Source organism: Chiloscyllium plagiosum, unplaced genomic scaffold (assembly GCF_037043375.1).
Source record: "Chiloscyllium plagiosum isolate Xiang-an unplaced genomic scaffold, Cpla_swu_hap1 HiC_scaffold_12, whole genome shotgun sequence".
NCBI classification, from domain to species: domain Eukaryota; kingdom Metazoa; phylum Chordata; class Chondrichthyes; order Orectolobiformes; family Hemiscylliidae; genus Chiloscyllium; species Chiloscyllium plagiosum.
This window is the reverse complement of record NW_028270150.1, coordinates 22,332,427-22,346,313: the sequence shown is the minus strand read 5'-3', so window position 1 is coordinate 22,346,313 and position 13,887 is coordinate 22,332,427. Positions and strand designations below refer to the sequence as shown.

Genomic DNA, 13,887 nt, shown 5'->3' with positions numbered 1-13,887 from the left:
CTCTAACCTGGCAGCCATTTTCCTGGTTGACTATTTTGAAAGCAGCCATCTTGACTCACCTGCCAAGCAGACAGCTAATGGGGCAGGTGGCAATTTACAGCCTTTAATTGTCTGTTACTTGATTGCGGATGGATCTTAATTGGTGGTGGGTCAAGATCATCCCAATAAGGTCCTCTTGTGGCACAGTGGTGGTATCCCTACCTCTAGACTGGGAGGCCTGGGTTAAAGTCCCACCTGATCCAAGAGATACATAATAACATCTCTGAACAGGTTGATTAGAAAAAGAGGTTAAATAAAAAAAAAACCCCAATGGAATTTCATAACCAGACATTAACTGGCTAAGTGGTGAGAAAAGGGTAAATATCTCTCCTGGAGCAACTCTCCCAACTATTTCCCCTTCCTGTCATCTTTGGTGAGTGGAAAAGTTCCTCAAATTGTCTATCTTAATTACAAAATTAAGAACAAGTTCTACCAGGCAGTACTATGGAACAACAGCGTACAAGTGCTTTATACAAAACTCCTCCCTGTTAAATTTGTGATGGTCTTTACCTGATTGGTTAAACGTGGTGTTTGATGCGCACAGTTGATCAAACCCACGTGATGATAAAACCAAGAAGCCACATATTTGGAGAGGTTTGCAGATCAGCCTCGATCTTCTTGATGAATCTGAGAGCTGATCTCCTGGGGTGTTTTTTGGTGGTTTCACTATTATTCTACAGCTTCCTTCTGAACCGCATTACCCACACTCAAATATACATTAGCAGCAAATGAATTCCAATATAATTCCTACTTTGTCCATACTTGAACAATCGCGCCAAAATTCAGCAATGAAGACAAACTCAACTATCTGTTTGTAACCACGGAGAACCTGAAGAGCTAATCCCACTGGCAACCTGCTGGGGTCAACCAATTTTGAAATCCAATATGAAATCAGTCTCACAAAGTGCCTGCTTTAACGCTGTATTGATTGTGGTATGTCTTTGCAGCTCAGATGCCATGGACCTGAAACTCAATGCAGAAGATAACAATACTGCTTTTGTTCAAATTGAAACGCTGATCGCTGTGGCATCAGAAAGCGGGTACAAAGCTGAAGAAATGGCTGTGGATTATTTGCCTGAATTCACTAAAAGAAAAAGAAAAGCAAAATTGCAAAAGCTTTCTCTCTGTTATTTGTTGCTATTTACCTACCAGCGGCTGAGTACATATTGAGCTGACAGTCGACTGCTTTTAGACAATGCGTGCATACAAGGAATACAGAGTGATTTGTTAAGGATACAGGCAGGGCTATTTGGCAGAGAGACATATGTGTAGAATAACTTAAGTCACTTCGGGAAACACTTGAACACTCTAACCACTGCCCCTTGACGTTCAATGGTATTACCATCATTGAATCCCCCAATGTCGACATCCTTGGTGCTACCATTGAACAGAAACTCAACTGGACTGACCACATAAACACAGTGGCTACAAGGCAGGTCAGAGACTAGGGATACTGCGGCGAGTAACTCACCTCCTGACACCCAAAGTCTATCGACAATCTACAAGGCACAAGTCAGGAGTGTAATGGAATACTCCCCACTTGGGTGGATGGGTGCAGCTCAAACAACACTCAAAAAGCTTGACACCATCCAGGACAAAGCAACCCGCTTGATTGGCACCACATCCACAAACATTCAAACACCCCACCAGCAGCACTCATGAGCAGCAGTGTGTGCTATCTACAAGACGCACTGAGGAAATTCACCAAAGATCCTTAGACAGCATCTTCCAAACCCATGACACTTCCACCTAGAAGGACAAGGGCAGGAGGTACTTGAGAATACCACCACCTGCAAGTTCCCCTCCAAGCCACTCCCCACCCTGACTTGGAAATATACCGCCGTTCCTTCACAGTCATTGGGTCAAAATCCTGGAAATTCCTCCCTACCGGCATTGTGGGTCAACCCACAGCAGGTGGACTGCAACAATTCAAGAAGGCAGCTCTCCACCACCTTCTCAAAGGCAATTAGGGATGGGCTATCAATGCTGGCCCAGCCAGTGACGCCCAAGTCCCACAAATGAATACATTTAAAAATCTGAGCCATGAGACCTGGGGAGACAAAGGTCAGCAGTTGAATCAATCCTGCACAGATCCTTCCCCCCACCTTTCTCATCCCAACACCGAAAAGCAGTTCAGGTTCAATAAAGCTAAATTAAAACCAAAAGAATCGAGCATTTTGAAGAGCTGAGGTAACAACGCTGGTTTTATTGTCTTCCTTTATACTTTACTATTCAACTTAGAACAGTATTATAATCTACAATACATGTATAAATTATTTGTAACACCTAGAATTAAGGTGATAAACATAGGTAAAAGCAAATGAGAACAAGATAGATCCCATGGATTTCTCAGCAACAAACCCCAATATTAACATAATGATATGAACATAAGGGGCAGCATGGTAGCTCAGTGGTTAGCACTGCTGCCTCACAGCACCAGGGACCCGGGTTCAATTTCCACCTCGGGCAACTGTCTGTGTGGAGTTTGCACATTCTCTGCATGGGTTTCCTCCGGGTGCTCCGGTTTCCTCCCACAGTCCAAAGATGTGCAGGTTAGATGAATTGGCCATGCTAAATTGCCAATAGTGTTAGGTGCATTAGTCAGGGGTAAAATTTAGGGGAATGGGTCTGGGTGGGTTGCTCTTCGGAGGGTCGGTGTGGACTTGTTGGGTCAAAGGACTTGTTTCCACACTGTAGTGAATCTAATCTAATTTAATCTGGAGCATCTTATTTCATTAAAATTCACAAAGGATTTACTGATCTGGCCTTGAAATTTCCTATTATGGATTGCCTCACATTGTTCCTTTTCTGGTCGATCACCCTCCTGTTCTGGGTCCATGTTCACCTGGGCCCCAAAACTGTACCCCAGCACTTATTTACCAGCACAACTCCAGCATTTTGCTGATAGCTAGCTTTCCCAAGCTGGAACTACCCCTGGGTTTTCCTGAATCTTGCTCAGCTGTAGAAACTGCTTGTGGCTTTTCAGCATCCACTCTCTCTCCTCTGCATTGAGGAATTAATGCTCTGAGCTCCTCATAGCCTCCACAGACTCCAAGCCAGCACCTTTCCCACTCTGAAGAAGGATCACTAGTGTTTAAATGTTAATGTTGGTTCTCTCAACAGATGATGTCAACTTGCTGCATTTCTGCAGCAATTTTTATTTTTGTTTCAGACCTTCCTACTCCCTCAGTTCCCTTGGACTTCTGAGTCCTGACTGTCCAGTGCCAATCAACTGATCTTCACCTCTTCTCTGGTAGCTAATTATTCTGTAAATGTTCTATTCTCATCCAATGCTGAAAAATGGATTTTAATAAAAATGCAACGCTCAAAAACAGTTTCAATATTAACTGATTAACTGATGTGGCTGTAAGGACTGACCTCAGTAGTTGTCACCAAGGTGTCAATGTAAACTTCTTCAAAGTAGTTTTCACAATCAAAATTTCAGCAACGAAAAAAAAACGATGCTGGCTGAGGCAGACTTTCCATAATGTGCTCATTTTGTGGGAGACATCCCCACTTCGAAATAATTCTATTCTTGATATGCATGCCCACAGGCACCTTTGTCCCAAGTTGCATTCATCGTTCAGGATAGTTTCCAGTTGCCGTCATTAACTCTTTTTCGTGAAGGCATTCCAGGAGAACCTCTAGGAAAGCAGTCACAAAAGTACTGTGCTACTTTTTGCCTGGTCTCTGATGTCTCTAAGGGGGTGATGAGCAGAGATTGAGAGATGCTCCTGGGTTGTAGAGAGTGGAGTGCTGTCCAGAGATCAGAAAAGACACCCCCAAGGTATGGAGAGGAGATCGTCCTACCTGCCCACTCATAAAATTGGCTGGGTGTGCATACGTAGTGAGCTGAGAAGAGCCCGATTGTGTGAGATAGTCTGACCAGCCCACAGAATTTCCTCCCTCTTTTAATCACACACTTAGTCTTCGAGAAAACACAAGCTTCTCCCTTGTGCATCAGTTAATGCACTCATAGTAAATAGAATAAGGGAAGAGTTTGTGACAACTCAAAGCTTCTGGTGATGGGAAGGGTGAAGGAGATTATTAATAAATTCTCTCAACCTCAGACATTTTGGTACAATCTCACATATACTACGCCTGGCTTCCTCAGGTGCTGAGGTCATACTTTTAACATTAGAAAAGCAAAATCAAGATTAAGAAAAAATGCTTTGAATATCCAGTGGTGCAGGTGCACTCAAAGGGATACCAAAGGGGAACATTCCCATATCTATAACCTTTATTTATTAAGAAAATTAGTCTGATTTTCATCACACCCCCATTAACCAATTGAACAAATGCACTAAAAAAAACCATAAAATTATTTGAGCAATTTACCAACTACTCTTACCTGTTGCTGACCTTTCAAGCAAATGTCAGTAGTTTTCCTGACCCCTGCCTTGACACATGCCTCTTTATAAATATCTCCTCAGTGGTATTAAATGTAGACATATTTATAGACCTTAAAATTGTAGGCAAGTGATTGTGACCCCAGTTAAATCAAACTCAGTGTGTTTGCTGGCATCTTTGCCACAGCATTCAGTAACAATAAATGTCTGCAGTGGATCAATTGGAGGGATCGCGCTGGATCAATTATATAAGACAACACTTTGCCATATTTTTTGCAGACAAAAGGCTGGGTTTGTCCACCACCAAAGAAATGATGGAAAGGCCAAGCCCTTTAATTCTTCTTCATTGATCAGATTCCATTTACATATTGGTCAGTGTGCATTTTTTGGTCAATTTTAAAACAAATCCAGGTTTAAAAATAACCAGACTATTAGAAGCAGGAGGGCAGAGTCTCTTTATTGGAGAGTGTTCTGTACTTTTTCTGTTTCTAATCGCCATGGTTTCAAGCAAAGGTTAATAAGCTTCATGACCTTTGCAGGATTTCAGGATGGTCTCTTGGGCTTCATACACTGATCCCACTCTTAGATAACTGTTCACAATGCTGTCACTTGCTCAGACTCTCTACTCCCTTGATAATCTCTCAGTGAAAATGAGGAACATTCAATCAAAGTTCACAAGAAGGCATCACAAATTACATAATTTTTTTTAGGGAGCAACTTTTCCCGAACTGCTGATTAGTGAACAAGAGAAATAAGCTATAGCCATTACTGTTGAACAGTCTAGTCATTATTTTCCTCTTAAGAGATCCACAGCCATAATGTAATCATTCCCCATTTTAGAAAGGGCTGTGAGATACCACAGAGCACAAATCACAATGTGTTTCTTAAAAAGAGAGCAGCCCAGCATTAGACATAATTTCTGGAGTCAGGATAGAGTCATAAGTTCGGGTAATTGTTGAATGTGAAGCTCAGGGCCACATTATGATTCAAATGATTATAGTTTAGAGGAACCTCAATGTCAGACATAAAAAAAAGCTTTCTGCATTTATGTTGAAGGGGAAAAATGAATGAATATTGATCAATGCATTTCTTGCATTGTGAAAGGCATTCTGGTGGATTGAGATCTTCCATAATCAACTCGATATCACAGACAAGATCCATTGATCAGACAACTTCAAATTGTCCACTGGGAAGTAAATGTTCAGTCACTTAGCATCAAAGGACACTGCTGGGCAGAGTCAGGATCATGCATGGTTGCTGTATGTCATTATTGGCTAAAGTTAAAAATCACACGACACCAGGCTATAGTCCAACAGGTTTATTTTGGAGTGTTGCTCCTTCGTCAGGCTACCTAATGAAGGAGCAGCGCTCCAAAAGCTTGTACTTTCAAATAAACCTGTTGGACGATAACCTGCAGTTGTGTGATGCTTAACTTTGTCCATCCCAGTCCAACACCAGCAGCTTCACATCAATATTGGCTAACCAATTCTTGGTCACCTGGGTAAATGCCAGGGGCACCGAGTTGTGCAAATTTGTAACACTCGCTAGAAATCACTGACCGCATCAATTTCCCACAGTTACCACAGACACTTTGTAGAATTGTAGAGTATCATAATGTAAATTTTACATTTAGAAAAATAAGCGCCATGGTAAATCAGCTGCACTAAAATATAATTTGTCATGTAATTCACACCAGTGAGGGAATACACCCTGTGAATCTGTGCCAGTCATCAGAGACTGTCCAACCTGTCCAGAATGAAGACAAATAACAACAGTAACAGTAACTGCTTCAAGTCCTCGTATGTGATTCACAATCCTATATATGCTGAAGTTACAGAAAGCTGAGTTAGTTATGCCTCCTCCAAATGGCTTACCTGATAGGTGAAATGCAGCATTATTAATATGAAGCTGTCAAACAACATATAACCTATGCAATGAAGAGTCTTCACAGCTTTCCATGGCCACATCTTGCCATTTACCAAATGGATCATCAGAGCAAACCCATTCCAGATGAAGGCAAAGCCACCTCCACATCAATCGCACACCTCTCCAGTTTACCTTCTGGAGAAAACCTCATTGAATTCCTCATTGGAAAATTTAGAGATTGAAGAAGATATGGTGGATGCTCAATAATTCACATGACAAGCACCAAGCTTACTTCTAGAGACCAGCGTTAGAAGAGTTGCCTCAGATATCTTACTCTGACAAATTGGGTCACTGGACAGTAGCAAAACCTTATGACCACATTTTTGGAGCTGTCCAGAAGTTCCATTACCATTGCAATCCACATAAAATATTAGGCTTGATGAGCAGGGAAGTTAAAAAATGTACAATCCTTCAGTTTCAATGCTTGCATTCATTGGATTATCAATCAGTGTGTGAAGAAGTTGAATATTTGCACACAGAGCAAAGCATTTCTTTTGTCACAATGAACATTTCTGCCTTAGGGCAGGTACAAAAGAAGCAAAACCTGACCTTACCTGAGACAAGTGAGACTGTGTCTTTCTCCCATGACACTACAGTGATATAAGCCTCCACAGAGGAGGGGATAATGCACTTGAAGACTGCTACGTTCCCCCGCATGGCTTTCTGGTCCTCTACGCGGACTGTATAGGGCTCTCTTAAAACTGAGGACAAAATTTATAATTGGATTAACGTTATCAAACAGTACCAATATTCATAGAGAATAAAAAATCCCTACAATTTGCCATTGGAACCAACAAGTCCATACCAACCCTCCAAAGACTAACCCACCCAGACCCATTCCCCAACCATATTATTTTACTTTTTCCTCTGACTAATGCACCTAATCTACACATCCCTGAACACTATGTGCAATTTTAGCATGGTCAATTTACCTAACCTGCACATCTTTGGACTGTGGGAGGAAACCGAAGTACCCAGGGGAAACCCACACAGACACGGGGAGAATGTGCAAACTCCACAGGCAGTCACCTGAGGCTGGAAGTGAACCCAGGTGCCTGGCACTATGAGGCAGCAGTGCTAACCATTGTGCCATTAAGCAACAATACCCACTTGCATTTACATTGTCCCCTTAATATAACAAAATACTCTAAATTGATACCAAGTCAAGCAACAAGATATATACATAAAATGCTGGAGAAACACAGTAGCATCTGTGGAGAGCGATATATTGTTAACTTTTGGAGTCCTTAGAATGAAAGGAATTGGAAAATGGTGTTGACAGAAAGGGGAGAGAAGTGAGTGGAACAGGTGATGTAGGTGCACACGGCAAAAGACAAAGGAAGTGATCGTGGTGGTAAAGGATATATTGAGTTGTAAAATAGGTGTAAATGAGAGGTTTAAATAGGAGAAAGTAGGTCAATAATGCCGGGGGTAAAATCAACAAAGACAAAAACAAGCCGCGATGTGGTGTAATCAAAATGGAGGCAGTGTTCAAGCTGTGAAGTCCTGAAGAGTGTAAAGTGTAAATGGAAAATTAGGTTCCTCCAGATGGCATTGAACTTAGCTAGAGCACTACATCAGGCCCAGGATGGAAACAGCATGACAGCAAGGTGGCTTACAGTCATTCCTACAAACCTAGGGAGGCAACGACCTAGTGGTATTCAAGATGGATTGTTAATCCAGTAACCCAGGAAACGTTCTGTGGACCTAGGTTTAAATCCCACCATGGTGGGATTTGAATTTTGTAAAAGTCTGGATTAAGACTCTAATGATGACCATGAATCTATTGATGATTGTCAGAAAATCCCATCTGGTTCATTATTGTCCTTTAGGGAAGGAAACTGCCATTCCTACCTTGTCTGGCCTACATGTGAGTCCGGACCCACAGCAATGTGGTTGACTCTTAACTGCCCACAGGGCAACAAATGCTGGCCCAACCAGTATTGCCCACATCTTGTTAATGACTAAACAAAGAAGAGGTGTTCCTCAAATGTCTCACCGATATAAAGGAGACCACCTTGTGAGTAGAGAATGCAATAAGCTAGATCAAAAGAAGAACAAGTAAAATGTTGCTTCAGCTGGAAGGTATATTTCGGGCCTAGCACAGTGAGGAGAGGGGAGGTTAAAGGGGAAGTTCTGAATAGGAGGGTGCCATGGTGGATAAGGAACAATTAGTCGTCCTGAAGAAGTGGATAAGGACATCACAAAAGGGACGGTCCCTGAGATATTCGGGGGAGGGGAGGGGATGATATGTTTTATGGTGGCATCTTGGAGGTAGCAGAAATGGCACAGATGATTCTTCAAATGTGATAACTGGTGGAGTGGAAAGTAAAGACAAGGGGAACCTTGGGAGGGAGAGAAAAGGGTCAAGCCAGGAGCAAGGGAGATGGGTTAGACAAGGGTGCGGGCCCTGCCAATGATGCAAATAGGTCAGGTGATCAAAGTCTGGTATGAAAATGAGTCCAAGAGGAGGAGAGTGAGATTTTGAGTATACAGGCAATTAAAGTTACACAGAATAATTTAATCAAAACTCAATTCAATTGGTCTGCACATGGATTTTCCATACGTTTGAGATATCAATTCCTGTTAATTAGATATTAAAAGACTCTTCAATTGTTTGAAGTTAGTAGGCCTTAACTGATAATTCACCTGAGCTGATATAAGTATAAACAGATTGACACAACCATTGATGGCAAAGGAGGTATATGCTTATAACGTGTAACTTTGTAAATAAATGTAGACATGTGTAAAGATGGACTCCAGTTCAACTGGCTTTATGGAATCGAAGAATGGTGCATGAGGTTAGTATACTGTTCTTTCATTACTTGAACCTCCATTTATTGCCTTTATTGGTCAGTGCATTGAGTATAGGAGTTGGGATGTCATATTGTGGTTATACAGGACACTGGTCAGACTATGTTCAATTCTGGTCTCCCTACTACAGAAAAGATCTTATTAAAATTGAAAGGGTACAGAAAGAATTTACAAGGATGTTGCTGGGTTTGGAGAGGCTGAATGCGCTGAGGCCAATTTCCCTGGAGCATCAGAAACTGGGTTGTGACCGTATAGAAGTTTATAAAATCATGAGGACATGGATAGGGTGAATAGCTAAGGTCTTTTTCACAGGGTAGGGGAGTCCAAAGCTAGAGGGCATAGGTTTAAGGTGAGAAGGGAAAGATTTAAAAGGGACCTAGGGCATAATGTTTTCACACAGAGGGTGGTGCATGTACAGAATGAGCTGCCAGGAGAAGTGGTGGAGGCTGGTACAATTACAACATTTAAAAGGCTTCTGGATGGTATATGAATAGGAAAGGTTTAGAGGGATAAGGGCCAAATGCTGGCAAATGGGTTGAGATTAATTTAGGATATTTGGTCGGCATGGACAAGTTGGACAGCAGGGCTTGTCTCCATGCTGTGCATCACTATGACTCGACACCAGCTCAGAAAAGGAAAATGAACACTTCCGGTAAAACGAAAATTCTGAAGGAGGAAGTGAAAGGAGTAAAGAAATTAAACTCTGTTTTGGGAGATAGCCATCAGAACTGCAAAGGTGCATGAAGTGTATTCCTTCATAGACTGGAAGAAATGACTGGAGTTAAAGTGCTCCCATGAAACACAGTAATTCAAGAAGGTGGCTTTGCAAGAGAAAGTATGGATGGGCAATTAATAATGATGTCACAGGAGACATTCTTATTTGAAAATGACATTTGCAAAAGGTCTCCCCTTAGATATTAACCAGTTTGTGCCTGTTTCAGGCACTGAAGTACCTGTTACATATTTCTCGCAATCCAGTATTTATTTTTAATTTGCTACACTGTTTAAAAATACGTTTAAACCTATCCATCAGTAAGTTTCAAGGGCAAATTGCAAAGTTTGTGAAGAGATAACTTTTCTCCCATCTGAACCTGAACTGAACATGAGGAAGATTTTATCCTAAAGGGAAGGTAGGTTTGTGTGTGAGAAGTGTGCGGTAAGGCTGAGATGTTGTCTGTCAAATCTGTCTGCTGACCCAAACCAGCATCAATGCCAACCATTTCCAGTTTCAATGGAGGCTGGAGGGCAGGTGGGCAAACAGCCCCATTCAAGGTAGACAGTTAGAATTTCCAGTTAGATAATGAGTCTGCAAGTCTCAGTGGCCTGCAGCTTTTCAGCATTAACAACAGTCTAGATTCCTAAGTGTTAGAAAAGCCTTAAAAGTTTCCCCAAGGCAAAGATTGTTTTAGATTACTTACAACATGGAAACAGGCCCTTCGGCCCAACAAGTCCACACCGATCTGCCACCCACCCATACCCCTAACACTATGGGCAATTTAGCATGGCCAATTCATCTAACCTGCACATCTTTGGACTGTGGCAGGAAACCAGAGGAAACCCACACAGACACAGGGAGAACGTGCAAACTCTACACAGTCAGTCACCTGAGGTGGGAATTGAACCCAGGTCTCTGGCGCTGTAAGGCAGCAGTGCTAACCACTGTGCCACCGTACCACCCATTGGATTGAGAATTTCCTTCACATCTCCCTCCTATGAAATCTCCATGATCAAGTAGTTCCCCTACTAGTGAACTCCTCACTGTGAACCACTGCCCCCTAAACTCAAGTCCACTGAAACAAAGCTTTTGATTCACCCCTAACCTTTTAAGTCTGATCCCTTATGCTTTGACTGTTCTTCTGCCTCCTCATGTTTCCCCCAAGAAGCCGTTGAAGTACCTCTCCTCAGGTCTCTTCCTCCTCACAACCTTGACCCCTGACCTTCCTCCCTCACCTGGATTTACAGGTCACTCCCACACCATCCTCCACACAACTCCAATTGACGCCTTTTCTACTTCACATCCATGATAGACCGCCCCCGCCATCCCATTGGAGGATTGACCATACAGCCCAGCATCCCCTCCCCCTACTTCCACAAATAGAACTTCCTCTTCCATCCAATTCCCATCATTTCAGCCTTCCACCATTTTCTCCGGTGGGATTGAAGCTGAGGCTGAAAGCATTAGCCTGATCCTCTGTGACATTGTCATGTGCCCTAATTGTTTTCAGTCCTGGGTACCACACTTTAGGAAATATGTGAAGTGCTTGGAAAGAGAGTAGAAAAGATTTATTAGACTTGGACCAATGGTGAGGGACTTCTGTTTGTGGAGATACTACAGAACTCTGAAGTAGACAGGCTGGTCGGTTAGTAGCCAGAGGACATAGATCTGAGATGTGAGGAGAATTCTTTTCAAGCAGCAAGCATTGCCCAAAATAATAAGTGAAATAGCACTCAATCATATTTTGGAAAATTAATTCATACAAGTGTGAAAATGAAAAATAGTTGGTTTGTGGGAATAGAGTGATGGAATGAGACTCATTGGGTAGCAAAGAACTGGCTGAGATACATAGGACCAAATAGCCTTCTTCAGTGCTGTTCAACCCTATAATCCTTACTAAGCAAATACGTAATCCAAAAGAATTTCAACATTGTGACTCAGTCACGGTCCCTAGTTCGCCTGCAGAGGGTTCCGATTGTAATATGATCATTATCGCTCTCACTATCCAAAATTATCAGTATGATACTCACCAGCCTTAATGTGAATATCCTGACTTCTAATTTTCCCTGAAGGATTTTCTGCTGTGCAATAGTACGAATTGTCGTGGATCAAGTTATTAAAACTCGAAGGAGGGAAAGGGAAGATCTGGAGAGTGCCATTTGGATGGACGTGTCGGATCCCTGGGACATCGTACATCTCTTCCCCGGTTGCTAGGTACCAGCGCAGGGTGGCTGGGGGATTCCCTGATGCAGGGCATGGTAACAATGTCCCCATGGTACTGGCGAAGACTACCTCTTGCAGAGATCCATTGACAAAGTATAAGCTGGATTGCAGATCTTCACTGGCAACTGTAACAAAGACAGATAATTTTACTTGTTTCAAAATGTAACCAAAAACAAATGAATGCTTTTTGACTGAAAAAAAGACTCAATTGCTAGCTTTATGAGTTGGTGACTTGGGTACCACTCTCCACTGAGTCAGCAGGTGCTAATCCTGCTGGTTTTTTCCCTTTGTGTTACTACCAACAGATTCAAGAACAGCTTCTTCCCTGCTGTTATCAGACTTAGGAGCGGATCTCCCATCTAGTAGAGTTGATCTCTCTCTACGCCTTCTCTGCAACAATAACACTTTATTCTGCTTTCAGTTCTATTACCCTGATGTACTTTTGTAAGGTTTGATTTGGCTAACACACAAAATAATACTTTTCACTATATCTTGGTACATATGACAATAATAAATCAGATCCAATCAAATCAAATCAAATATAAACATCAAGGCATCAACCACACATCAGAGATTGGTTAACCCAAAAATACCTAAATCCATTTAGTAAGAGTTGAGAAGTTGGTAGCAGTGATACACAGTTGGGAAACTTGTCCACAAAGCTGATCTGGAAGATTCCTCACTGTGTCTGAATCACATGACATATTGCAACATTACACCCCTTGGTATGTCTGCAGCAAACATAACGACATCTATTTGATTGTATACCATAATATGTCCCACTGTCGACTGTCAAGCTGCTTCACCAGTTAAAGAGTTACTATGGGAGTTTGGGGGGAGGTCTGGAGATTATGGGGGGAAGCTATCACAGCAGGTCTGCATTGAGAACCAGGCGAGTAGGAATCAACCTGTTCGGGGAAGTGGGGAGGGGTGGGAATTGAAACGAAGGAAGCAAGATCAGGAGGCTGGGTCACCCAGAGAGACCTGAGGAAGAGACTGGAGTTAAAGGTCAAACAGTGAGGGGAGGGGGGTAGTTGGATGTCAGAAGACAAGGAAGGTTGTAAGTTGGGCGAATACATGACTTACATTTTGTGTAGCAAGGTGTACTGTTGAAATTCATCAAAGACACTCTAAACCCATGACCACTTCTATATAGAAGGACAAAGACAGCAGATATATGGGAACACCATCATCTTCAAGTTCCCCTCCAAGGCACTCACCATCCTCACTTGGAAATATATCCCCATTCCTTCACTGTAGTTGATCAAGCTCCTGGAATTCCCTCCCTCATGGCAATGTGGGTCAATCCACAGCAGGTGGACTGCAACGGTTTAAGAAGGCAGCTCACCACCACCTTCTCAAGGGCAACTAGGGACAGGCAATAAATACTCGCCAGCCAGCGGTGTCCTCATCCCATAAATAAATAAACAAAAACCTCAGCTACAACTATATGTGCAGCCTGACAGGGTCAGGGGGCTTTGGGGCGTGGTGTGCTGGAGTTGTGGACTTTTGGGTAAAAGAGAGAGAGAGAGAGACTGTGGTATATTGATGTTGGAGGGGAGGCTGAAAGTCTCAGGGAGAAGGTTGCTTGTGAGGATGGCACTAGAGGTTACATATGCAGCAAAATCATAGAATCCCTGCAACATGAAATGAGGCTATTCATCCCAATGAGCCTACACCAATCTCTGGGGAGCATCCCACTCAAACCCCCATTCTATCCCTAACTAATACACCTAACCTGTTCATCCCTGGAGACTACAGACAACTTCCCATGGCCAATCCACCTAACCTGCACAGCTTTGGGCTCTGGGAGGCATTGGT

At 42.6% G+C, this 13,887-nt stretch overlaps 1 protein-coding gene across 5 annotated transcripts in view; it reads right to left on the bottom strand.

The window, feature by feature from the left end:
• The window catches only part of LOC122555394 (cell adhesion molecule DSCAM), a 706,376-nt gene that overhangs the window by 603,362 nt on the left and 89,127 nt on the right, over positions 1-13,887 (bottom strand). For all 5 annotated transcript variants that reach the window (XM_087992496.1, XM_043701363.2, XM_087992497.1 and 2 more), the window contains exons 2-3: positions 11,874-12,191; positions 6,869-7,015 (exon numbers count right to left, since the gene is read on the bottom strand). In XM_087992496.1, coding sequence (XP_087848622.1) covers positions 6,869-7,015; positions 11,874-12,117 — 391 coding nt within the window. In that variant the 5' untranslated portion in view covers positions 12,118-12,191. The remainder of the gene's footprint in view (positions 1-6,868; positions 7,016-11,873; positions 12,192-13,887) is intronic.